The 26788-nt window shown below is 42.3% G+C and overlaps 6 protein-coding genes across 6 annotated transcripts; 3 read left to right on the plus strand and 3 right to left on the minus strand.

Annotated features, from left to right (window-relative positions):
* Window positions 1-18: 18 nt before the first annotated feature.
* BCIN_02g08080 (hypothetical protein) lies at window positions 19-2046 on the minus strand. Its single transcript, XM_024691557.1, has one exon. It carries the CDS (start codon window positions 1636-1638, stop codon window positions 349-351), a length of 1290 nt encoding a protein of 429 aa, XP_024547328.1. The 5' UTR covers window positions 1639-2046; the 3' UTR covers window positions 19-348.
* Window positions 2047-3381: 1335 nt separating this feature from the next.
* On the plus strand, window positions 3382-5321 carry Bccmk2. The gene is made up of 2 exons (XM_001546271.2): window positions 3382-3808; window positions 3870-5321. Exons 1-2 carry the CDS (start codon window positions 3614-3616, stop codon window positions 4965-4967), a joined length of 1293 nt encoding a protein of 430 aa, XP_001546321.1. The 5' UTR covers window positions 3382-3613; the 3' UTR covers window positions 4968-5321.
* Window positions 5322-6106: 785 nt separating this feature from the next.
* Window positions 6107-7840, plus strand: BCIN_02g08100 (hypothetical protein). Its single transcript, XM_024691558.1, has one exon. It carries the CDS (start codon window positions 6657-6659, stop codon window positions 7116-7118), a length of 462 nt encoding a protein of 153 aa, XP_024547329.1. The 5' UTR covers window positions 6107-6656; the 3' UTR covers window positions 7119-7840.
* A 328-nt stretch (window positions 7841-8168) lies between these two features.
* On the minus strand, window positions 8169-10037 carry Bcutp6. The gene is made up of 2 exons (XM_001546267.2): window positions 9817-10037; window positions 8169-9734 (listed from the first exon to the last, which is right to left on the minus strand). Exons 1-2 carry the CDS (start codon window positions 9904-9906, stop codon window positions 8622-8624), a joined length of 1203 nt encoding a protein of 400 aa, XP_001546317.1. The 5' UTR covers window positions 9907-10037; the 3' UTR covers window positions 8169-8621.
* Window positions 10038-10115: 78 nt separating this feature from the next.
* On the plus strand, window positions 10116-14160 carry Bccwh43. The gene is made up of 8 exons (XM_024691559.1): window positions 10116-10651; window positions 10707-10874; window positions 10934-11266; window positions 11321-11447; window positions 11537-11575; window positions 11631-11715; window positions 11766-11811; window positions 11860-14160. Exons 1-8 carry the CDS (start codon window positions 10567-10569, stop codon window positions 13845-13847), a joined length of 2871 nt encoding a protein of 956 aa, XP_024547330.1. The 5' UTR covers window positions 10116-10566; the 3' UTR covers window positions 13848-14160.
* A 425-nt stretch (window positions 14161-14585) lies between these two features.
* Bcaur1 lies at window positions 14586-17947 on the minus strand. Its single transcript, XM_001546265.2, has 2 exons — window positions 16826-17947; window positions 14586-16710 (listed from the first exon to the last, which is right to left on the minus strand). The coding sequence occupies exons 1-2, from the start codon at window positions 17242-17244 to the stop codon at window positions 15807-15809; spliced, it is 1323 nt and encodes a 440-aa protein (XP_001546315.2). The 5' UTR covers window positions 17245-17947; the 3' UTR covers window positions 14586-15806.
* Window positions 17948-26788: the final 8841 nt, after the last annotated feature.

The following is a 26788-nucleotide window of genomic DNA, read 5'->3' on the forward strand; positions in this document are numbered from 1 at the left end:
ATCCAATCTTCCCTCCCCTCCCCACCCAAAGAAGAACATTACCCCAGAACACAGCCCAAACCCCCAAATCGCAATCACAAACATTTTGAAAAGATAATGGTAATCAAATAGATTGCTAACAACTCATTATTCACTGACCGGACCAGGATATCATGATGTTTTCCCCAAAACGCCAATTAAAATGCCTACTCCCTTCCCTACACTTTCAATCCCATCATATCCTATCCAATCGAATATCAGCATTACCCCTTTTCTCGACCCAATCCATCACACTGATCCCACAAATGAAATTCATATCCGTATTCTCATTCGACCTTCACTATAACCTAAACTTTCACTCCCTCATTCTCACGGTCTCTGTCCCACTCCCAATCTATCCAACTCCGTATCACTAACCACACTTGGTGCGAAACTACTCTGAGTCCTCGTGCTCGAATTCCTATGCATATCATTACCGAAAGCTGCAGCTAAATGTGGATTGCGTGCAGCGATCCATGAACCCGATTCCATAGGAGCAGGAGACGAAGTTTGGACAGCTCCATACATAGGTGGAACTGTATCATTTTCGTCCTCGATGTCGTATGGATTATCGTAATTTGATGTCAAAGAATCGAGGTGTTGAGGGGCGGCCCGATTTTGATATAGATCCTGGTTTCCATTAAGGCCTCGCTCGAGATTCTCGTGGGAAATAGTGGGGCGTACGGGGGCGGGAGCTATGATGGTCGGTTCGAGAATTGAGGCGTGGGGGCTGTGCATTATTCTGGAGAGGCGGTGTTGTTCACCATCTGGTCCAATGTACGAGGTATCGTCGTCGTCGAGAGGAAAGCCCATGGTATCATGTCTGACTAGTGGCCCTGGTCTGGTAGGAGACTCGGGGTTTTGTGACAACTGAGAAAGGCGATTTTGTGTCAATTGAGATATACGGTTTTGTGTTAACTGGGATAGGCGGTTTTGATCTGTGAACGGATCTTGTGTTGGGGAGCCAAGGTGATTAGATGGTGAGTGATACCCATTTCCTCCGGCGGCCATTCTCTGTTGAGTTTCTTCATCATTTGGTAGGAATCGGTCGGTTTCCATATCACTGGAAAGGTCAGGATAGCTGGACTGTCCGCCTCTCATGTAAGCTCCTTGGTATGAAGTGTCGGCAACCATTGGTGGCCGAGATATTTCACCATCAGTACCTTGAGTATGACTTTTGATAAAAGGTACACCGGCAAATGAAGAGTTTAATCCATTGTAAGATACTTGCTGCGTAACTCCTTTGCGACCAGCGACCTTCTTAGTCTTCCTCCTTTGCAATAGATAGATAGCAATGAGAGATATGATCAACAATGCTCCGACACCACCAAGAACTCCTGCTATTATTGCTGTTCGTTCCGACGATGATAGTCCATTCGAGGAAGAAGTAGAAGTTGGGAATGCGGAGTTTGTTTGACTTTGACTGTTAGAGGTAGTTGTCGGAGTGGCTGCAGATGTGTATGCGGATTGATATGCGGTTGTCTGAGCATTGTATTGACCTTGTGCTGTTTGACTTCCACTTGATCCATAGCTACCGGAACTGTCATAGCTTCCTTGGGCTCCAGCTTGGCTCTCTGGGGTTCCAGTGTTTCCACTAGATCCTACGCCATAGTCGTCCATCTCTTGTGATAGTAAATGTACGACCGATTACTACTTTCCACCGTTTCTTTGCGCAGGTCTCTTGCTTAAGAAGATGCTCTTGGCACACGAAAGAAAATTAAGTAAAAACAAGTGCGAAAGCAAAAGCACGAAACGAGGGTATACTTGAAACAAATAAATAGGAGCTGGCAGAGGAGGAGAAGGAGAAGAAGAAGAGAAAAAAAGAAAAGGCGCGGCCGGGGCAGGACAACATAATTAAGTGAATTTCAACGCCATACACATTAATGACAACACAAGACGAAATCCTAGTCGAGACTTACGATTTTTTGTGGATTTGTACCGTTGACAAGGCGCAGTCCCAGCAACGCGATTTAAGTTTTGGAAGATCGCATTCGGTAGAATTTTGAGATGATATATCTGTGACGACGCGTCTTTTGCTGTGGAGTACTTATATGGAGAAAATTGCATCACGTGTAGATTAATTATGCTGTTAAATGAAAGGAAGTGTGTGAACATGTGTGTGTATGAAATAGAGCGAAAAAGTCAAATCTCCTGGAACTTGTTTTGGAATTGCAAAGGTTGGTCTCAAGAAAAAGCAAAGAAACAAGAAGCATGAAGCATGAAATTTCCGAGCAAGGTTTTGATTGATAGATTCATTTTACCATCCGTATCCATGAATGCGTAGGCTAATGAGTGAAGGTTCGTATTAGATAGCGATAGCAAGGTTCAAGCGTAGGACACACTGCTGTATCTATCAATCTTTCTTATATAGTAGTCGGTATATCACCGTGGTCGAGAACTGTGTAGTAAATGTAGACTGTGTGTGTACGAGGGAGGGAGGAAAGATACGAGATCTCTAGTGGATCAACACTCGTATTTGGGTGGAATGAAGGGTCGAGTGAAGTGAAGTGTGAGTGAAGTGCGAGTGAAGTGATGTTGCTCACCCCGGGTACTCTGTGTCCTTCGTATCCTCCATGTCTTCCAAGAGCACAAGAAGAATGCAAGAATTCAATTGATCTAGCCAAAGCATCACATCCCGACTCAACTCACAACAACCCAATTTATGTATGGCCATTACCCTCACCAACCTTAAAATAGACTTTTACATCATTGTGGCCAATAGGATGATCGCTATCCACGATCAGGGTCCAGGTTTCGTTTCCACGTCGATAGACACACATGGCTGAGCCTCCTGGTCTTTTATTAGCTGAACTAAACGGATCGATTCAACCACCGTCTATCAGATCAGTCTATACTGCAACCGTTGCATCACTCTCTCTGTGTGCCAAAGCAAAGTCAGAAAACGTACCGCGTACGCAGCTTGACCGCCAGACAGATCTGCGCAAAGTAAAACCAGTGATCAGCAATTGGAATCTCTGCGAGCCACATAAATAATTACTCGACGACTGAGGCAGGCATATCTGTATGATTCTTGCAGTCATCTTTTCCCGACTTGAGCGTTTGCAGTCATCGAAGAAGATCATTGCAATCAATCTGAGGAGAAGTCGCGTGAATGGCCAGGAACCCCTCCAATCTCTTATTTTGGCCCGTCAACCTGGTGCGAAAGTGTGAGGGTTCGTATTCATTTCGAGTCGTGAATGTGCCTGATCCCTTGACGGCGTGAGCTCAGTTGATTGATTTCCTGTGGCCGTTCGTGAATGATTTCAGCTAACAGTGGCTGACCTCGATCTTACTAAGCCCACTAGATAGGCCGCCAGGGCACCTAAACTGTTCAACGTTCATCCATTGCCCCGCAATCTAACCGCAATACCTGAAAGACCATCCTTTTCCATTCTGGAACACTGGAACACCAGAACACCAGAACACCAGAACACCAGAACACCTAACAGCTTTAACTTTCAGCAACCCTTCAAATTTACTTATCAAACTCTCCGAGAATCATCCGTGCAGAGCGGTTCACCGTCACATTCTTGATTGTTGTGCGCACTGTTTAATCGTATCCCTCATCTAATACTCCATCGCTCCGCACAACAAGATGAGCTCTTCGCATCCTCAGAATTCTCACCCAGGAGCACCGCAACCTCAAATTCAGCCATGTCGGTACAAGACTGGAAAGACGTTGGGCGCAGGGTCATACTCAGTCGTCAAAGAATGCGTCCACGTTGATACAGGAAGATATTACGCCGCAAAAGTCATTAATAAACGATTAATGGCGGGAAGAGAACATATGGTAAGAACTTTTCATGACGCTCATACTAGTAACACCTGCTGACACCTTCTCCTATTTGTAGATTCGTAATGAGATCGCTGTACTCAAGCGTGTTTCAATGGGACATCAAAACATCCTGACTTTAGTCGATTACTTCGAAACCCTCAATAATTTATATCTTGTTACCGATTTGGCACTTGGGGGAGAATTGTTTGATCGCATTTGTCGAAAAGGTTCTTACTTCGAATCTGATGCTGCAGACCTTATCAGGGCAACACTTTCCGCTGTGGCGTACCTACACGATCATGGCATCGTCCATCGCGATCTGAAACCCGAAAATTTATTGTTTCGAACACCAGAAGATAATGCGGATTTGTTGATTGCAGATTTTGGTTTGAGCAGAATAATGGACGAAGAGCAGTTTCACGTTTTAACCACTACTTGCGGTACACCAGGTTATATGGCACCAGAAATCTTCAAGAAGACAGGACATGGAAAGCCAGTAGATATTTGGGCAATTGGTGTTATTACGTATTTCTTACTATGTGGATACACGCCTTTCGACAGAGATTCTAATCTGGAGGAAATGCAAGCGATTCTCATCGCAGACTATAGCTTTACACCTATAGAATACTGGCGAGGTGTTAGTCGAGGAGCTCGAGAGTTTATCAGGAAATGCCTTACAATCGATCCTACCCAAAGAATGACCGCCCACGAAGCATTGACACACCCTTTCGTCACCGGTGAATCAGTATCAAAGGATGGTAAAGGTAGCGATTTACTTCCGATTGTTAAGAAGAACTTCAATGCTAGGCGGACTCTTCATGCTGCCATTGATACTGTACGCGCCATTAATAAACTCCGCGAAGGCCAAGCCGGTATGATGGACGGTTCAAAATCTATGGAGCCAAATCGTGGAGCCAGACCTTTGAATCCGAACAGTAAAGATTCTGGATTGGGTGGGATGGGACCTGGAGATGGAGATAGTGCTATGGATGTTGATTCAGGATATGGTACAGCAGGTACGAACAACGATGAGCGTGAAAAGTTTATGAGGGGTATAGAGAGAAGTTCTGGTCAGGGTCAAACAGAAGCACAAATCGAGGCGCAGACTAGGAAAATCGCTGAAACAACAAAGGGTTTATGGTCTGCAGGAGCGGCGAAGATCTCGGGGAGATGATGATGATGATGAAAAAGCACTTGATATTCAAAACTTCAATTCTTCTTGTTCTCTTCGGTCCTTTACCATTTTTTATTTTCTCCACACCATGCCACTGGACGACACGAATTCTTTACGACCATGATCTATTTCTTGTGGCGTTTCACGTCAACTTTATATTCAAATGAGGAGTTGAAGTGTCTATTTGAGCAACTTTGGGCTGGGAATTTTTGTTCGCATGATGAAGATGAGATTTGAGACAGTTGAGCTGTGATATGAGCTCTTGGAAATGTAGTGGGGGTGTATTGGGAAGCAAAGCTATAGATTTCTTAATAACAGGATACCATTTCACAATGCAATGATAGTCTTGGAACATCACATGTTGATGATTAGAACACTTGGGTAGTCTTCTGGTTCTTCCTCTTAAACGTACTAATTAGACATAATGGGGCTATTCGCTTCAAGTCTAGCCCTTCATGATACCTTGTTTGTGTCCGAGTTCTTGGAGCATCAAGCACTCTTTCATCTAACCCCGTGGTGTTTCTATGATTCTCCATACTCACAATCCACATATTCTCTCAAATATCTCCACCAAAAGGAATCTCTCCCCCCGAATCGATGCAAGCGGAAGCACCCGTGTTGATCTGAAGATGCCAAGCGAGAAATCTATATTTATCCGTTTATCCAAACAGATAAGGTATTAGCGTACGAATGGAACTCTTAACTTTGTCGAGTTTTATCTTAATCTTATCCACTTTGGAGGCCTTTTCACATACTTGATACATGTGATTTGCTTGGTGTAGTGGGGGGAATATTAAATGCCCAGAAGCTTGGTTGGGCCAAGATGTTTGGCGGTTTGTAAGTAATATGTACGCATTTCCGAATGTATGTGTGTGCAGCAGCACTACGTCTACGGCGTATCTCTGGATATTTCTTTATCGACTCGGCACTTACTTTACGTCGTATCGCATGGGTGGAGTAGGGTTTCAGCGGGTGGAACTTGGTGGGCGCTTGGCACGCTGGACGGACGGATGGAAGGTGTGACTTGTGAGGAATTGGTGACGGGACGGGATGGGATAGGATAGGATGGAGACATAGGTGAGGTGGGCAGCTGATGGGTTGGAGGATAAATATCGGCGGGGCTTCCGGCTTGGGGAGAAGGATTTTTAATCTATCTATTATACTTTCTGGTTGTTTGATTACTCGTCTTGTTGTTGTTCTTCTTGAGATTATATATATCGATAAATAGTCCCAGGAGGATTTTCGAATCGCATCGTTGTTTGACATCTTTAATTGTCGTCTTTTGTTGCTGTTCAGCGTTCACGTTACATCGTACCATATCACGTCACATCATCATCATCATCATCAATTATTCCCCCCGTAGATATTCCTCACGTGAATATCACTTGACACTCGCATCCAACCCACATTTCCTGTTCAGGAACGGAGTCCCTATTTCTACTTTGAGTTCCGGAGTCCAGAATTCTCTAGATATCAAAGATTTATAGAAGAGACGTTTCTCTGCGGATCATATCGAAAGCAAGCCAGTCGATCAACTCAACTACACCAGCTCATCGTCAAAAGGAGATCTCTTCATTGAGCCCTTCGATTACCGAACATCGACTTCTCGATCAAACTCACTTGAAGTATATCACCACCTTTATACTATTCCCTCATCCACACACCCGCTCAACACACACACCTACCAAGATGTCTGCCCCTGAAACCCTCCCCGTCATCGCACGTCACCTCCTCCGTTACAACCAATCCATCCTCTCCAAGACCCATTTCCAAAGCACCGCCAAAAACCTCTACCACCAAACCTCCAGCGTCAAAGCCTTTGCGAGTTCCGAGAGCGTGCGCGGAAACGCACGGAACAGATATGATGTGCATGGCAGCGGGTATTTCGCACCTGGAAGACGCGGGGAAGGAATTGCGGCTGCGAGTATGGAGATGTTTGGGGTGAGAGGATTTGGAACCGGAGCCATGGGCGAGCGAGCGCATGTGTCGATCTCGGCGAGGATTGCGGCGAGTAAGGGGGATCGAGAGAGGATCTTGAAGAGTATTATGAGAGCGCGAGAGAGGAGGGGAGGGAATGCCGCGGTCGCGGATGGCGAGAGGAGGATCTGGGAAGAACAGGTTTATCCTCCTGTTAACGGGTGGTTGGTTTGAGGGGTGAAGGGATGATGAGGTATATTCATGGGATATGTTGGGGATGGGGGAAGGTCCTTCGAATGGATGCGGGATGGGTGCTTACCGGAAGATATGCATCCACTGGAGAAAAGTGATACTCGAAACATGGATACGATATCCGGCGATATGTGTGATATGAAGCAATAGCACTCGCTACGCTTTCCACACCCACCGAAGAGATCTCAAGGCGGAAACGAAGAAATTTGAGACCATCCATTCATTCATTCACTCACTCACTCATCCACTCATTTATTCATCGCATTTTCTCCCTGGAGGAGATGATCCTTTGACGTTGATTGGTTTCTGGATCATCTTATTTATCATCTTTTTCTTTTATGGTATGTATGTATGTACGTACGTATGAGTTATACTTATACTCCTACATACTCTTTACACTATCTACACCTACACAAACCAGATTGTTTACGAGTGTTTGAAAGGAAAACAGAAAGATTGGACAGGATGGTGAATTGGAGATACGAAGCTCGAAATTGCGCTTACGCTATTATGAGGAATGGAGTTTGGATTTTTGTTTCTTCTTCTTCTTCTTCTTCTTCTTCTTCTTGTATGGGGATGATGGGCATTGGTATAGGGATGGGGATACAGATACAGATACAGATACAAATAGATATACAGATACAGATACAGATACAAGTAGATATAAGAATACAAACACCCAGATAAACTAGAATGATACTTCATACTCTCAACGCTCACTCCCATCCCCACTGCACAAATCCCCTCATGAAACTTTTCCACGCAATACATTCCGCTCTATCATATCCCAGTTTTCCTCGCTCAATTAATGCAACACTCATGCAATTCCATCGTGCCGAATTGATAAATAAATAAAAACCAACAGTCTGTTCCATATCTAATAAAAAAAAAAGGAGAAAAAATATGTATGTATACACGAGAATGAATTCGTCAATAAGTGGGTTACTTTCCCAATCCCCGCGAAGGAGACTAATAACTACCAGAGAAAGAATTCGGACAGAACAAGGTATCTCAACTTTGAGATTGATGGGTTGAGTCCACGTCCAGTTTATTGAACCAAGAGATGAAATACGTTAGAACAAGTAGATAATCCCAGGTTTAAATATTCACATTGATCCAGGTTCGAAGAAAGAATTAAAGTAATTGATAGATTCTTGGTATCGAGTAGTACTTTTTCTTCTCGATATTGAGTATCTCATAAAAGAGCCCTGCCTCCTATACTCCTGCCCAAGCCCAACGCCATTTGAAACTTTTCCTCTTCACATTATGCACAAGTTCAAGATTATGCTTTTGTTGTACCTCTAACCTTCCTTATCCTATGGACGGGGGGGTCAAAATTGTAGAGGTTTATCTACTGCCACCAGTGATTTCCTCACTTTCATCAATGAACGAGAATCCAGACATTTCCCACGTCTGCATCTCCAAATTCGCTTGGATGTGGACGTACTGCATCCAAATCCTCTGACCTCTGAAATCATGCTGCACTTATTCCAGCTTTCGGAGTGTATGTTGCAAGACCGTTTGAATGCCTGAATCTAATTCTGGTAATGCTACGATTGCCTCAATCCATGCTCTTGTCTTCAGTGACAATTGAGTTTTATCATTAGTATTCTCCATTGATTCCTTGAGACGATTTAGTGCAGATCCAATGGCGACTGCAAACTCGGGAGAGGTGTGATCGATGCCAATTAATGGTTGACGAATATAACAATTGCATGTTGCGGGATCCTTAGGATATGATTCCAACATACTGTCCAAAACATGTTGGAGGATTTTAGGAAGAGATTTTACTTGGGTAAATGCTGCAAACATGTCGAAGAATCCCTCTGCTGCGGCTGATGAGTAGAATGCTTGCTTTTTAGCGACATCAAAGATAGCAAGTGGAATTGCACCGTTGAGAGCTGGTGTAGTCATTGGGTCTTTTGCGGCTTCGGAATCTACTCCTACTCTTGCCATCATGCTTGGCTGCATTGTGTTATCCTTGAAATCTGGAATTGCGATCATATCCTGTGAGGTTGTGAATCCAGACTCTTCGGGTGTCTCTTCGATTTCCTTTGGAGCTTCGATAGTCCTATCAATGTCCAAACCAAGAATCCTCCTCCGTATAGCAATCTTTGCTAGATAGATCATCTCTAATTTCGCATATTCGATCCACAAGTCCTTACTCCTAGTACAGAATCGAGTTCCCCGCTGCATATAACTTCTTGCCTCATTCATATCCGCATCCAATTCCAACGCCCACTTGGCCGCATATAGCCACAATTCCGGTTTGGTAGGATGTAATCGAATTGCCGCTGTCAAAACCGTCTTGAACTTTTTCGTCGCTTTGGCTTTCCTTGCATATTCCAAATATGACATCCATAATGCGACATCCCCAGCATGTTTCTTTACACCTCTATCAAATATGCCGAATACGCGTGCTTGACCGGCATGCGATGAGCTTCCTTTTATGCGCATTCGTTTACATCTTTTTTGGCGAAGTTCCTCGAGACTCATTTCCCATGCGGCATATCGAGCAAAATCAACGGCTTTCGAACCTCTCACCAACACTCTATGTTCGAAATCGGACCGCTTTTTGACTAATGTTTTGATTTCATCCTGAGTACAAATTTTTGTTTAGTAGATGATCGCATAAGATAGAAACGACATGTAAGATACAGAGAGAAATACTTAAACTAACCTTTGTAAATATTTTCTTTTGCTCCAATTCTTGCAATTGAGGAACACCTTGTTCAAGATAGAATCTTGCTTTGTCGTTTGCGCCCGACATGGTTGAATTGCTTGAATATTGAATTTGCTGATGATTCTCTGCACTTTTCTTTACCCCGGGGAAATCTTCAGAAATTCTTTGGGCGGTGAAGAATTGTAGAGATTATGCCGACTCATTCAAGCCTAGTCGCCAGAGACGGAAGATCAAAAGTCCGAATGGCCGGCCAGCAAGGATTAATTTCATCCGTGTCATATTTTCGTGTTTACCCAGCGAGCCCAGCACGCCCAGGTACACTTTGAACTCTGCGCGCCACGAGTTTTCTCGAATTCAACAGCTTTTTGACCTGGTTCCACCTTGACAATTTAAAATCCCACGAAACGTCACGGAGCATTCGGAGAAGGCTGAGAATCTACCTTGTCAGTCCACCCAGGTCTCTTGGAGGGGAAGCCCAATTATCAATCGACTTGCGCGACTTGCACGACTTTCACGGCTTTCACGGCTATCTCAGAAGGCTTGGTATCCAACAACTCATCTCATCTCAAATAGACGCGTGCCCACTTGCTTGTACCTTACATTGAACCCCATTTGTGATTACCATACCATCCCATCCCATCCCATCTCAAAATTTTCTTCCCTCTTTCCTCTTTCATATCTCCGGATGCTTCGGTCTACACTCATTTGGATGTGAATATTTCATATACAAAGTGATTAAAATCACAGATGGCACCCAAATTTAAGGACGGCGACACTGTGCTCGCTTTCTCAGGTAAATGGGTGTCATGGACTCATACTGCAGTCGCATATGGTACGAGCAAACGAATCTTGGGTTTATGTTGAAAATGCTTACAATTTATCAATAGCTGCTTTTCTCAGCGCGCTCATTGTCGGAGTTTCTCTCCATTATCACAAAATCGTTCAAAATGAATATTATGGTTACCCAGATGAATGGTTCCCTTCAGTTTCCGCGACAATTGGAGATCGATACCCGGAACGTTCGTTTTTTATGGTCTTTATAGCTATTACTTCTGGTGTGTGGCAGAAATCAAGATATCGGAGCTATGTGAAGCTTGTCTAACATCTCTTTCAGGTCCCAGATTTGCTCTCGTTGGATTATGGTACCTTCTCACTGCACGACCGAATTCAAAGTTGCCCAAGTTTGTCGCTTTTGCGGGCGTTTTCCGTACTCTTACATGTGGTGGTTGGACTTATGTTACTTCTACGGACGATCACGATTGGCATGACATTTTTATGATTTCATATCTGGTGGCTACTTTGCCATGGACTTTAGGATGTCTAGCTTTAAGCCCAGATAATGCACGAGCTGTTAAATATCGAAAATATCTCGCGGGATCTTTCTTTGGCACTTTGGTACCTTTGGTTTACTTTTTTATCCAACACAAAGTTCACAGAGTCGCTGGGGGTAAGATTTCTTTATCAAATCGGGTGTCGAATTGTCAACTAATGGAACTTTTAGCATACACAACATACGCTTTCTTCGAATGGGCTTTGATTTTGTTTGATGTGGCTTTTGATGCTGTTACAGCTCTCGATTTTGAAACTTTCGAATTAGTTGTGAAGGATGTTAAGGGTCAGTCTAAGGGGTACGTCCACTGGCTTCCAAAATAGTGTATAACATTTTTGTTGAATGTAACATCATTATGAGCACGTCTAAATCAATATCATTATTTAGAAAAGAAAAGATGATAGTTGATAAAGTCTTTGAGAAAGAGTTTGTGATATCTAATTCCTTTTTAAAAAAAAATACTTAGCTAATCGGTAAGTAGAAAAGAAAAGGAAGTGGGTCAACTATTCGGTCAATCTTTTTCATGGCCTGAAGCTTTCGATGCAGCAGCTGATGTCTACAATGGCGTAAGTATTGATTTTCGTTGTCTAGGAGACCTTTACTGAGATTCATGTAGTTCGTATTCTGGTCAATGTTGACTTCTTTGGGCATAGTCGTCTGGTGTAAGTACTACAAAAAGAAACTGGGATAAAACTCGCTAACATTGTCAGATTTTCCTCTTTGGCATATGGGTATCTCAGGCTATGAAGTCATGGTTATGTGTACCATTTCTCCATTGTTCTTAGGAATTAGATCCATTCGAGCATTAGTTGTCAAAAATCTTCGGGCATGTCATCTCATGTCTTTGATTGGGTTATGTGCCTATCAAATCACGAGCCCAGCGCCTAGACTTTTCGTCGTTGGTTTCGGCCTCTGGATGTCATGTTTATCTTGGGCAGCTACTTGGTACGCATCAGCAGGGCAGCCAGGTCGTCTCGAATCGAAAATTTCAGCATGGACCATCGGTCTCATCGCATCAAGTGTTGTTAAATTTACATTCCACACCAATAATCCTATCTGGCCTATTGCGCATGCTGAAAATGGTGGTTTGAATGGTTATGGCCTCATCATTGCCATTCTAGCTGTTTTGCGATCCACACGACCAAGTCAAAGTTTGATCACTGGAGATCAGCTTTCAGTTCAAAGCCGTAAGGAAGGTCCATCACTTCTTGCTGGTCTTGGTATTGGAGGTCTTTTCTTTGGTTTACATTCCTTGCTATCCGATTCGAGCACAATGATTCTTTGGGTTTGGGAAGGATATCCTGTTCGTGGTCCAATTTCAGCACCTCACGGTGCCTGGACTATTGCTGCAATGGGAGTTGGTCTCATTCTCGGATTATTTAATGAATCTTTGGCTCGTAGTTGGACATTGTATGGTGTTGGTTGCGTAGGTGCTGCCATGCTTACCTTGTACAGTCATTGGAAAGGGTACTATGGTGCCTTGGTTTTGACTGTTTACCTCATGGCTGTATCTGTTCCGTTATTAGGATCGGCTGCCAGAAAAAGTCCAGCCAAAGCGTTTGGAGTTGGTTTCCTCGTATACAACTTCATGGTATTATTCCATGTTTGGGTTGTGGCCTATGCTTTTGTTCCAGGTGGTCCTCTGGTCAGAGAACACACAGACTGGGTCATGACTGTCACTATGTTATTGATTGGTTGTGGTGTTTTCGCTACATTTTCATCCACTCCCGCCGCACAACGAAAACGATTCAATGCTTTCTTAAATCAACGAAAACAGCGTTTATACTACCTCTATATAATTGCAGTTCTTCAGCTTGCTTCTATCTCGACAGCATACATGCGTTTTCCAACATATGATTATGTTCCTTACCATAAGGACGAGAAGGTTTTCACGGCAGGCATTTGGACTATTCACTTCAGTCTAGACAATGATATGTGGTCATCTGAACATCGTATGAGAGATGTAATCAAAGAATTGGAAATCGATGTCATTGGTCTTCTCGAATCGGATCTTCAACGTATTATCATGGGCAACCGTGATACAACTCAATTCCTTGCAGAAGATCTTGGCATGTATGTTGATTACGGACCAGGTCCTAACAAACACACCTGGGGTTGTGCACTACTTTCAAAATTTCCAATCCTCAATTCTACCCACCACTTACTCCCATCACCTGTAGGAGAATTAGCTCCCGCGATCGCCGCTACCCTAGACGTATACGGAAGTCCAGTGGACGTCTTTGTCTTCCATTCAGGTCAAGAAGAAGATCCCGAAGATCGAAGACTTCAATCCGAATACTTAGCTGACTTAATGGGTGCTTCTACAAACCCATCTATCCTCCTCTCTTACCTCGTCACCAAACCCCTAGAAGGAAATTACAATACTTATGTATCCGAAAGATCGGGTATGCATGATATTGATCCTAGTGATTGGGATAGATGGTGCGAATATATCCTTTATAAGGGGCTTAGAAGATCAGCATATGCAAGAGTTTCCCGAAGTACGATTACGGATACGGAGATTCAAGTGGGGAAATTTTTGGTCGGAGAACCCGAGGGAGAGAGTGATGAAGTGAGGAATAGAAGAGTGGACGAAGAGGATGTGAGTGAAGGAAAGAGATTCCCACAATTGTTTAGAGGAGAGGGGGTGAGGGGACACAGGTATCATGTTTTTGATGAGCCAAGATATTATGGTTAGGTTAGGATTCGGAATGAAATTAGGAACGAATGAATGAATGAATGGGTGGAGGTGCATTTGTGCACACGTAATATATCTTCTATCTTCTATCATCTAATTTTCCCTCTTTCTTTCTTCGTAGAGATATCTTTTTTTTTTTTTTTTTTCGCTCCTCTTCTACTTCTCGCCTTGCGCATGCATGCATACATGCATTCGGGGTCATTATCACACCAGGAACGGAAAACGGAAAATAAGTCTCTAAATGTGCTATACTAGGTATGCTATGCATTACGAAACGGCTTTCTTTTTAATAATTAAATTAGAGGTGGGTGTACTTTAGAGGGGGGGGGGGGGGGGGGGGAAGGAAGAAAGAGAGGAAAGGAAGAGGGGAAAGGGTGTGTCATGTAGATGAGGTGGAATGAGATGAGTTGAGTTGAGTTGAGAAGGAATTATGTATGTATGTATATATATATATATATATATTTATCTTTTTTGAATTTAGTTAAATTTAATGGAATTGAGTTGAGTTGAGTTGAGTTGAGTTGAGTTGAGTTGAGTTGAGTTGAGTTGAGTTGAGTTGAGTTGAGTTGAGTTGAGTTGAGTTGAATTGAGTCAAAGTAAGGGTTTCGAACGAACGAACGAATCAATGAATGAATGAATGAATGAAAGAATGAACAAACGAGCTAACGAGTCAATGATTGATTGAACAGAGGGGTTCTACATGAATGAATGGATGGATTCGTTGTTGTCGAGCTGTCTTGTGTATCTATCATATTATATTATATCGTCACTACTCACTACTCGCGAGTCACCGTCTAACTACCTATCCTAATTACTAATAATTTCTCAAGTACAAAAAAGAATACAACTCATTCATGTATGTATATGTACTCAAATTCAAATTCAAATTTGATTATTCCATTTTCATTTGAATTTCATTTCATTCAACTCATGTCGATCGTCTTCATCTGAATCTTTCATCTTTACATCTTGTTCTTGTTCTTTTTCATTTCATTACTTTCAACTACACTCTCCTCTCCCTTCCCCTCCCTTCAAGAGAAAAGCGAATCGCTTCTTTCTCTTCATCTCCTTTCCATCTCATCCTTATGCATCACACCCTAAAGTCATTCCAAATCCAAAAGTGTGTGATGATCCCATCAATTCGATTCGATCCAATCCGAATCGTGTCTTCAACGACAGATATAAGCCCAAACCAAAATTAGGTTATGCTATGTTATGGTAAACCATTTAGGAAATCCATCTATAATCCCTCATCCCACGCTCATTACATCCATGACATTAGAATCCCCTAATTCTCTCCATCATCTTATCACCCACAAAACAACCCAAGTAATGAAGAATAATCTCAGAATCTATATTCAGCGAGAGTCTTTAAAAGTAGTTCTCATTAAAAAACATGAAGAGAATATACATGTATAGCGAGCCCAGCACAAACTTTTCTCTATAAAAAACACCCCCGAAGAGAAGAGGTAAAAGCGGCGGTAACTCTAGCGATAGTTGGACGATTTATTCACACAAAGTGGGCGAATAAATATTAAAAAAAGTGCCCATGTCCATAATCAACCATGATAGGTGTATTATGAACAGTAAGAAATGAAGTTGGAATCGAAATGTTTAGCCAGAAATCGCTTGCCATGTCGAAATGACGTAGCAGATCGGCTTGGTTCAGTTGATTCCGGCAGTATTATCATTAGTATATACTGTAAGGAACTCGTGTATCCAAATCTTCGAATTGAATGGTCCCGAAAATAGTTAAAAAGAGGTATATGTACAAATGTTCGAGCTGTCCAGTAATCCAGGGAATGTCGGAAATTGGAAGTCGAATTAGGATAGAAGTCGCTCATGTGGAAACGCCGTAACATGATAATGCCGTAAAATCATGATGAGAATTCCTCTCAAGTTGGAGAGTTGATAGAAATTACTCTAGTCGAGTGCAATATTATTGCAGACGTAAAAAGATCACCTAACAATGACCTCACTAAGCTCACTATCCGAAGCTTGAGATGCCAGGGTATCACCTTCCCATGCTGATCCGTTTTCATCAGTTGGGCTTCTTGATCCAGAAGAAAAGGAAGAGGACGATCCCATGGTCCATTCGTCACTACTATCGTGACGGAAATCTTGGTCGAGAACTGCAAGTCCATATTCGTAAATGCCAGTAGGTGCATCACCTCTCTCAACATAGTCATAATCCCAACGGAACATCTTGTCTGCTTGAATTCTTGGCAAAAAGTTTGTCTTGGAGATATAGAAAGCAATAGCGGCAAGGAAACCTCCGGCTACGAGATCAACGGCGTAATGGTGAGATAGATACATGGTTGCCCACCACATCCACATGGCGTATCCGATGACGAATGGTCTAAGTTTTGGGAAGCAATGGCTCATGAAAAGTGCTTCCAATACTGCATTACCAGAATGCAATGATGGGAAAGCTCCAAACACCAAAGGTGATGCGGTAAAGTTCGTTGTGTACATGTCAAACCCGAATAGTAAATCGATTCGTGCGAGACCTGCAGGTGATCCTTCCATGGAATAGTTGGCAGGCGCAAGACCATACAAATTCTCATACCATGGAGGCGAACAAGGGAAGATCAGTTGAATGGCAACTCCAATGATGTTCAGGTAACCGAAAGTTCGCGCGAATACTGGTACGGTACCGGGAGGACCGAAAAGGAACATCAAGGCGGCCCAAACAAACGGTCCTCCAAAGTGTAGAATTCCATAGGGTAACCATGCTAGGACATCAAGAACGACATATTGGTGTGCCGAGAGAATGTTGCTAATGTTTGCACCGTAAAAGATATTTTCGAGGGCAGGTAGAACTTTAACCCAGATATGTGGTCGATATTCGGCAGGAATAAATCTATAGTATCTGTTAGAAACAAAGCGGACTCGCATGTAATGTTGGAAGAGGAGTTCGAAGCAGCTCAAAGAGAGCGACAAGAGGAATCGCAACGCGGATCGAGGGGCACACATACCGAGCATTGAAAAAGAAAACCAACCAGGTGAAGATTGGGAGAACTGGCAAAAAGAATTGTCTTGTTACTGGCATGAGAAGTGCAAGCATTAAAAGGGTAGCCGCTCCCGTCTTCATGAGAGGTCCCGGAGCTTGACTGATTGAAAGCGAGAAGATTGCGATGATGATCAAGATCAAATATTGACCATCATAAACGGACCATCTATGTGACCTCAACGCTCGTAATGTATCCTTTGGATCGAAAGACGTCTCAATTGAAGCTATCGACGAAGCTGGGGGGAGATTGGAGCGAAACTTGGACCTCAGCCTCCTCCTCATTCTACGAGGGATAGGATTTGGTATCGACGGCCACGAGAAAGGCATCTTGGACTTTGTAAATGTTGGTGAAGTTGTCGAAGAATAATAATTTGTTTCCGGCATGGCAAGTTATGAGCGCGGTCAAGGTCTCAATCACAGGAATGATCAGGTAGAAGTCGACGATGTTTTGGACCGTTGGACTTTTTTTTCTTCTTGTTCACACGGTGAGAGTGAGGCGAGGGTGAGAGTGAGGCGTTTCTACGGGATCGGCGGATACGCGCAAAGGAAGATGGCGGAGTTTAAGAGGAAGGATGCTGATTTATAATGGACGAATGTATGATTATCTCATGAATGATGGATAATGTTTGTTTGGCTGTTTGTGTGTCTGTGATTTGCGTGAGAGAAGATGTTCTCATCTAATTTTATCGAATCATAAAATTAACACTGTAGTTGTTGTTGTCGTTGTCGTCGTCGTGAAAGCAGAAAGTATAAAAGCGGTAGGAAGGTAAGGCCAGGCCGGACAAGTCAGAGGATTTGTGCGAGGGCGAGGTGGAGGTGGAGGGAGGAGGGTGATGTATGTATAAGAGAAGTGCGATGATGGGGGAAAGAGGGAAGAGGGAAGAGGGAAGAGGCGGATGTATGATGGATGTATGATGTAAAAGAGATGGAAGTGATGGAAGTGATGGAAGCAGCCAAAAATACGAAAATCGGGTTTTGAGAGGATATGGCGCCGTACTAGTAAAGTAGTCCGAAGATACCAAGAAGTAACGAAAAGGCAATCTTTTGGGATCTTTCGGTCTTGTTATGTTAGTCTTCAGTCTTCTCCTCTTATGATTTAATCCCTGGCCCTTTTTTTCTTTAGTTTCCCTGGCCCTTCCCCTTCTCTTGCCCTTTCCCTTCCCCTTCCCTTCCCTTCCCTTCCCTTCCCTTCCCTCTGGACTAAGATGGGCCCGGGATCTCTTTTGGGTTTCGAGCACCAGGTCTTTTTTTAATTGTGGCCGGGTTCATAAATCATGTCAGCCACGCTCCCAGGTCTCCGAAGGTGTAAAAAGGTGAGCGCAGAAAGAAAAAAGACTGGAGACTGGATCTTGGCAAGGGAACGATCTTGGCAAATGGATTCATAGCAGAAGAGTATATGATCAAATAATAAATACATGCACACATGCATACACATACATACACACATACACACACACACACACACACATGAAGGGGACCCAAGGTTCTACTGGCCAGTTGGCGGTTTATTGGTCCATTTCTTTGTTTATTTGTTTGTTTGTCATTTCATTTCCATCGGGACTGTTTGTATATTGCACATGCGTGTGTGTTGAATCACACAAGAAATTCCGCTGCCCAGAGATCCGTGACGAAAACGGCCGGGAGAAAGGTAAAACAACATCACGGTATCTAGAGGTGAGGGCTGTTTGAAGTGAGTCTTGCATAGGTAGTCGAGACGCGAAAGTACTGGTCGAGAAAGAAGGTCTCATCTAGCTACGCGCTTGGATTTGGGTGAGATTAGAAAGTTGGTACCGATATACTGACGGGTAACCTTACTTTGATTGCATCGTATTTCGTATATCGTACATCCGTCCTGCTGTCTATTGCAGCGGCCTGAAGAATACCGATGCGAGCTATCCGAATCCGACCACGACCACGACCACGACCAATCATCACCGACGCACAAGACTTTCCAAGGTTGCTATGGCATTTCAAAACTTGAAAGGAGCTTGCTGGCTTACAAATGCGGCGGGCGACAATGTGAAATTATGTCACGCAGTATAGATGATGGATGGATTCCGAAATGTTTAAGCTGCGAGATTGCCCGGGAAGAGAGTTTGCCATCCATCTAGGTACGAGTACGATGCAACTCAAAAGTAATTCGACGTTCAAAGGTGTACCGGTAATCTATGTGATGAGTGTTTGTGTCAAACTGATACTGTGCAAGCCGTCGACTGTTTTACAAAGATTGTCACGTCTTCACAGCCCTTCGCATGCCCACGTATACCGACGTATAGCATATCACATAAGACAATCTTCCCAAAGTCCAATGCTTCAAAGTGATGATAAGCTTCATCTGAGCCATCCGCTCAAGGCTGGCTGGCTGTAATTGCCTGCATAATTTTATGCAGGGTAATCGCAAGACCCGGAAGGAAAATGCCCAGGGATGACATGATTGGACAAATCCCATGTCTCGTTCATCAAGTTTCGCACATCAAAATTTAAACCCCCTTGTCCTGAGAAACAAAGACCGCTTTTTCCGAACATACCGTCTTCCTCTTTCATTGGCTGCATTGGACTTCACAGTCCTCTTATTAAGGCTTCCTCGCAAAGATTCATCACCCAAAGGAAATGAGGGCAGTGAAGGATGAATGGTGATACAGCAGTAGCAGTAGCAGTAGCAGTAGCAGTAGCCCTAGCAGCAGCAGTAGCCCTAGCAGTACATCACCCAAGTATTGATTCAAATTCAATATCGAAATTACTGCTTTGCACATCTTTCAAGGGAATGAATGAATAGAAGCCAGAGTATCTCATTTCTCACATGATTAGGTATCAACCCACCGACAGGATGCGTGTGTTATCGATTGTGGTTTCGGTGCCCCTTATTAGACGGAAACATCTAGCCTCCACTCAACAATTCCTTTTGCAGTCTGTGAAACCCTTAATTATAACCAGAGGGCGAATGCGGAGGAGGATCTCCAGATTTTGAACTCTCAGCTCCAGCAGTTCGCATCAAGGACGTCTTCAATTCATCTCATCCCCTCTCCTTTCGTGCCCGCCCTTGAAGACGTCGTCGCGTTGCTTTACGAAATGAAGTTTCACATCCGCACCGTTTCGCTTACAGCTTCTCTAAGCCACTCACTACAAAACTTGGGACGTTGTAGGATTTCCATGCCCATTTACGGAATGCAATGTACTTCCACATTAACTGCGGGGTTCTAAATGGAGATACTTTTTATGCTGTGCTGCTGCGCCAGCGTTGCCAGTGTTTGCAGTTGATGACTGCCTTGGTCGATGTCCAGCATTGCCATGGGTTCTTTCCACCAAGCATTGCCCAGCCACCCACGGAAGCGCGTACCAGAATTCCCATGATGAGGATCATCTCATCAAAAAGCGTCATGTTTCACAATTCTTTAATTGCCTCGTGAGGGTGTCGTTATCGATATCCAAGCGCAATACGCCTCACCACCCACGCATCGTATTGGGCCACCAAGCCTGGCAAGGCAAGTCACGATAGATTGGGCCGGTAAGACATCTTGACAAGAACAATAATACTGGTACCGTTGACGATGCTGACAAGTTACCACCACAGTCCACAGTGCCTCTTTCATCAGTGGGGGCCGCGAAGTCAACGAGCTACGCCTTTCTCGGTATCCAAGTGCGCTTTGCCGTGCTTGTCGTTTAGTAGTCGCAGCGGTAGCCTCAAAGTTACTGTACAATGACTGTAAGCTCCGGAAACTTCGGTAGAGGTCGAATCCAATCAAGTCAATCATTCGTCCAGAGCATCCTCACCAAAACGTTTCCCTTATGCAATGCCACCTCGAATTGCATAAATCCCACTCGGGACAGAACGAATAACTGCCTCTGCCTTATCGATCTATCCAATCGACAATTCCTTATCTCGAATGCAAATCGCGACATCTGATGTACCGGCACGGTGCTATATACGTACTCTCGTGTCATGTACCACCTCACGCGACCAGATCACGCCTCCAACGATAAACTCCAAGGTCGGGTTCCTTGCATTGCTTCTCCGAACGTTGATTGCGACATGTCATGACAACCAGGACGACTCGACTAGGGATCTATTTTTTTATCGTCAGACCGATACATTCTATCATCACCCAACGGAAACGGAGTGCAGCGTTCTCTCGCAACGCTCCACCGAGTTCCACCGACTATCGAAATAGCTTCTAAGCGCCGATCCACCTGTCGGCACCAAATCATCGTCACGGATTGACTGACTGGTACATCCTTCGCGAATCACAATGCACGATGCATCAGGAACGATTCGTCCTTTTTTTTCCAGACGGTGTGTGGTATGGAGTCCACACATAAGCTTGTGTAAATATAAACTTCTCTGAAGCTTCTTTTCCCCTTTGGTTCTCGAATCACATTGCTGCTAGCTATTCTTGACGACTATACGAACCACTATGGACCACCATGATATATCAGATCAAACCACACCGATAGCAATTTCTACTGAGCACTTACCCCTCCAAAAAAAATCTCCTTATCCAATTTTGCAATCCACACCGCACCCAATACCTCCAGCCCCAAAACAATCAAATCCAAAAAATTCTCTTCCTCCTCGTAACTCACTAATAGCTATACATGTGCTTGCTTGCTTGCTTGCTTACTTATTACTTGACCATCCTATCAGATCCTATCCTATCCTATCCGTCCCTCATAACCATACCCAATCCACCAGACTCATCCATCCATCCATCCACCCATCCATCCCAATCTCAATCTCAATCCCTACGCGATAGTATAGTCCGGCGATACAGCACCTCCCTATCCCTATCCCTATCCTTGCGCCTCACAATTTCCCACGCGCATGGGAAAATGGGGCGCGCGGGCTCGGACATCGGAAATAGGATGTGGTCGGGAACTCCAGTTTTATTTTTCTTTTACTTTTTTACCTTTTTTTTTTCTCTCTTCTGGACTGGGCTTGACTGGACTGGGCTTGACTCGACTTGATTTGACTGGACTTTTTTGGCGAACGGCATATTGCGATTCTCCGCGTGGTGGGCGCGAGGATTTTGGAGGAGGGAGGAGCGAGACTAAAAGTAGGTAGGTAGGTGGGTGTGGGTGTGGGTGGGGACAGGGACGGGGGAGTTCTGTTCTTTCTTCAATGCCTGATTTGATTTGATTTGATTTGATTTGAGTTGCTTTGTCATTCTTGCATGCATGGTTTGTCATGGATGGAATTCTTTCGTTTCGTTCGTTCTTTCCCATGGTATTTGAATGGATGGATGAACGGACTTACTTGCATGGCGAATGCAGAAGGGAAACGGGAAATGGGAATCGGGAATCGGGGAAATGTGGGATCCGGAAATGGATCTTATATGGTTATGGTTATGGAGAAGGGAGAAAGGAGAAAGGAGATGGAGATGTGGTATTCTGATAGGTATTGTAAATGTATTTTGCTTTGTTTTGTTTGTTGACTTTGTTGACTTTGTTGACTTTGTTGATTTTGTTGAATGTAGGTATAGATGAATGAAATGAATGATTGAATGAATGAGTGGATATTTTGATATTGCTTTATAGTATAATATATTATACTATAGTGATATATAAATATAAACTCAAATATATCTACAGCTATAACAGAGTATTTATATTATTATCATTATCTCTTTTTTCTTCATCTTCATTTACCTTATATATATTTCTTATTTACTTATTACTTACTCACTCGAAACTCTTATACCCCTCATATAAATCTCCATACGCGGACTTCTCAATTATAAATATTATTTCATTTCATTTTATTTTGTGTTATTTGATATATCCTATCTTGTTTTGTTTTGTTCTATTCTATTTTAATATTAATTTTAATATTAACTTCTTCTTTTATTTTTTTTTTATTTTTTTTATATATTACATTATATCTCTTTTCCCTTTTTATTTTTATTTTTATTTTTATTTTCATTTTCATTTTCATTTTCATTTTCATTTTCATTTTCATTTTCATTTTCATTTTCATTTTCATTTTCATTTTCATTTTCATATAAATATAAATATATACATTCAAAATAAATTTAAATAAAAAATAAAAAATAAAAAAATATCGCTCCTTCGATTTCATATTCCGCATCTCGCATCGCATTTCGAATACAGCACTCCCTTGGTGCGATTTTGAATATGTGATATATTTCCTTTCTTGTAAGGTTGTAAATAAATATGAAAAATTGAGGTTTGCGAGGTGAATGTGATGTTTATTTTTGGGGGGGTGGAGAGGTTGAGGTGCTGGGTGCTGGGTGCTTGGTTCTGAGTTCTGAGTTTTTGCTTGGGGGGGGGGGTGGAATGTGAGATGTGAGATAGACGGAGAGAAAAATAGTTTTTATTATTTGTTTTCTAAAGAGAATAAAAGGTGATTGGAAATTGAGAGGGGGAGTAAAGATGGAGGATAAGAATTGTATTTGTTTTGTTTTGTTTTGTTTTGTTTATTTGATTGAATCGAGAGGGGAGAGGAGAGGATAGATAGATAAATGAATAGATGAATAAATAAGTGAATATAGTAAGTTAAATGATTAGTTATAAAGCAGAGATATATATAAAGTAATAAATAACAATAATAATTCTAGTAAAATGGCTTATATTTATTTCAGTTTAACTCGTAAGGTAATTTTTCTTATATTTTAGATACTATATTTAATATTGAATTTCCTAGAGTAGGATTGAAAAACTCTTATATGTATAGGTACTTATATTTATATATTCACCTCGTAATTATTAAAGCACATAAATAAATGAATAGATACTGTTTCTTATTCAATTTCATCTTTCTTTCCTATAACTCAAATCAAATCAAATCATAAACTAACGCCTAACCCTCAATCTAAAAATCCCCTCCTCGTTAAAATTTTCAAAAGAACAGTGACTCTAATCATCTGGTTCATATAAATCTTACTCGTATATGTAATAAAATCAGATCAGATTTGAGTGAGATAGATGGGCTGTAAGTATGCTTTCGGTACTCTTACTTTAGTTCGTTGGTGGATGGTGATGGTGATGGTGGTGGTGATGGTGATGGTGATGGTGATGGTGTGGGATACGCGAGGAGATATTCGGGGAAGCGAAAGGAGAAGGGGAGGAATGGGGAAAGGAAAGGGGAGGGGAGGCAGGGGAGGAATGGATGTAATGAGTAATAATAAGTAACTAGGTAGGACGGTATTTTAATATTCTCACATAACAGGATATAATACAATGACGTCTAAACACCTTCCGCGTCTTTCGAAACTTTTGCAACTTTTGTTGGAAAATAAATGATGTGATATAATATGTGTGGAGAGATGCCAGGGAATAGGAAAGTGTATATTTAGCACTAGGATTGGTACTAGGCTAGGTCTAGTGTGCTCAGCTAGATGTTCTAGGGAATGCGATTTGAATTGTTTGATTGGGTACTTGCGGGGCTACTTGGTTGATGAATGGATGGAGTTAATGAGACCAGGGAGTCAATTGGTAAGTGAGTAAATAAGAGTATTGTAAGTTGTATAGGTGTCTTACTCGTTATCTGTCGGTTGCTGAGCTTAGATATAATACATGGAGTGATAATTTATCATTGCGTGTATGTGTGAATTATCAGATATCTAATATTTGGGTGTGGACAAATTTCAACTCTATGGAAATTTATCGAGTTTCCAACTGCAAGGGGTTGAGCACTGCAATATTGTATATCTTCGGGTGAATGTATGCATGCGGTAGGTGATGATTTCAAAGGGTTTGGGGTTTGATAGATGTTTTATTGATTATTCATTCGCCCATTATTTTCTTCATATACTCAGTACGATAACATGAAAAGAATCACAGGAATGGAATATGGAGCGTGAATACTCCAGAACTCCTTTCTGAAGCTATCCTCGTGCGGATTTTCTCGAGATCTTCTTATCGGCAGATATCTCTCGCTTAAGCAGGCTAAGAACCTTAGCTCGGAAATTTTGTGTTAACAAGTCCCTCGTCTAAATAAACTAAGAACCTTAGCTCAGACCAATAACCTTATTAGATTGATAGTTGAACGAGCTAAAAACCTTAGCTCGGTAATTGAACAGACTTAAAACCTTAACTGATGATTTGTATTGAGAGCGAATGCAAGAAAAATAAACTATTCATACATATGTGATCGTACGTGTACAAGACTAAGCAAAGACAAATATAGCATTACCACTGAGACTGTGTCTATTAGATAGCATGTTCGAGAATGGAAGATATGTATTTCCAGCAGTATCGCAATTGCGAGGTATCTTGCCCATTATTGGTATTGTCGCACGCATCAGGGTGCGTGGAGATTTTTACCTTGCGATATGTGGGGCACGCCTAGACCTTTAGCATTTTTGAATTAGATGTGCCAGGGTGAAGGCGGTCGGTTAATCTGCCAATTTGCACAAGCACAACATAAACAAGAGTACGAGTATGAGTAGAGTACCTATGTGTAGTGCACAAATACATTTATATCTCAAATTAGCAAATTAAAGAGGAGGTAATTGTTTCTACCATGAATAGTCGTTTATAATTCCCTCAATCATAAACTTCCATTCACCAATAATCGTGCGAAAAGTGAAAGGAAATCAACAACACGAGAATACATTTCAAACATGATATCTTATATGTTTAGGTAGTCGAGAGAAAAAGTAACTTTGTACGGGCTGATGATGAGGCTGTACGGATCTTCGGATTTTCTTTTTCTTCCTCGATCTCATTGTAAAAGCTGAGCTGTTGTCATCTAATAAGTAGATCTCAAAAGTTCGACTGCAATAGAAGAAGTAATATCATTGAGGTAGGCGTTGTAAAATAAATAGAATACAATGACTAGTTCAAAGTTTTATGAAAGTATTCAGGTGACGACAATTCAATTAAAGTCAACGGGTATGAATCTGTATGTTGGTATACTGTTGCATCTCGGCAAGAGCAACCGTGTATCACCGGCCGAACCTGGAAGCAAAATAGCCGACACCGATGAACCTTAAACCCACTCTGGGTGTTACATTACAATAGACAGTCACAAAAAAGATCTAATAGCTAGTTTACTAATACCCAATTTTAAGAGACATCAAATCCCGTGAAGATTATCGTAAGCTGAGTATCCTTCTTCTTACTTGGAGGTACGCAAGTTCATATCAGAAGCTCACGGATTTGACGCAATATCTAGCTCGAAGTATTTCTTTGCCGAAAAGAATACAGAATCACTTGCCACACATAGCTTACGTAGTTCTCCTGGTGCGGATGAAGATTTTCTCCCCATGTTACATTGAAATATTGGAGCAAAGATTCTCATTCTCAGTATTACAAACATTATGTTTCAAGTGATGCTGTAATATAATGATGAATTTGTTAGGCTATAGTAAGTGTGTTTGAGAAACTACAAGAGTATTATGATTAGTGTCTAGGGAAACTTTTGCTTGACAAGAGTCAAAGTGGTGCTCTCTGGTTCTTCCACCTTGTCACAACTATTTTTTCAGGAAAGCTTTTGTTATTTGTTGTTGGGAGAGGTTCTTTTCTTCTTAAAAAAAATGAATTTGAGTCCTTTGTTTTACGGTGCTGCAGAGTGCAGATTCCTGTGCTTTCACTCTGTTGCCTCAAACCCATTGTAGAATTCCACCACAAGACAAGTGTATATTGTTTTCTCCAGCAACAGCTATTCACAAGTTCCTCTGCGTGGCAGATACCTCCAGATTTCTGATTTTTCTTTTGGTAAGAAGGATCGTCATTTTCTGTAGGTCATCTTGAGGAGAAAGTCCAAGGGCTGCCATGTTTGGAGAGCCATGACTTTCATACTGAAGAGATTTAATGATGGATGATTTGGTTTGCTTCTAGAGCCCCATGGTTTGTGCCTGGTGTAAAATCATTCATAAAGAAATTCACACCTATCAAATATCCTTGCTCGAGTGGTGAATAGCTTCGTCTGACCATTTCGGAACTATCTTTCTCCGGTGTTTACCTGGCA

This window comes from Botrytis cinerea, chromosome 2 (genome assembly GCF_000143535.2).
Source record: "Botrytis cinerea B05.10 chromosome 2, complete sequence".
Classification (NCBI taxonomy): domain Eukaryota; kingdom Fungi; phylum Ascomycota; class Leotiomycetes; order Helotiales; family Sclerotiniaceae; genus Botrytis; species Botrytis cinerea.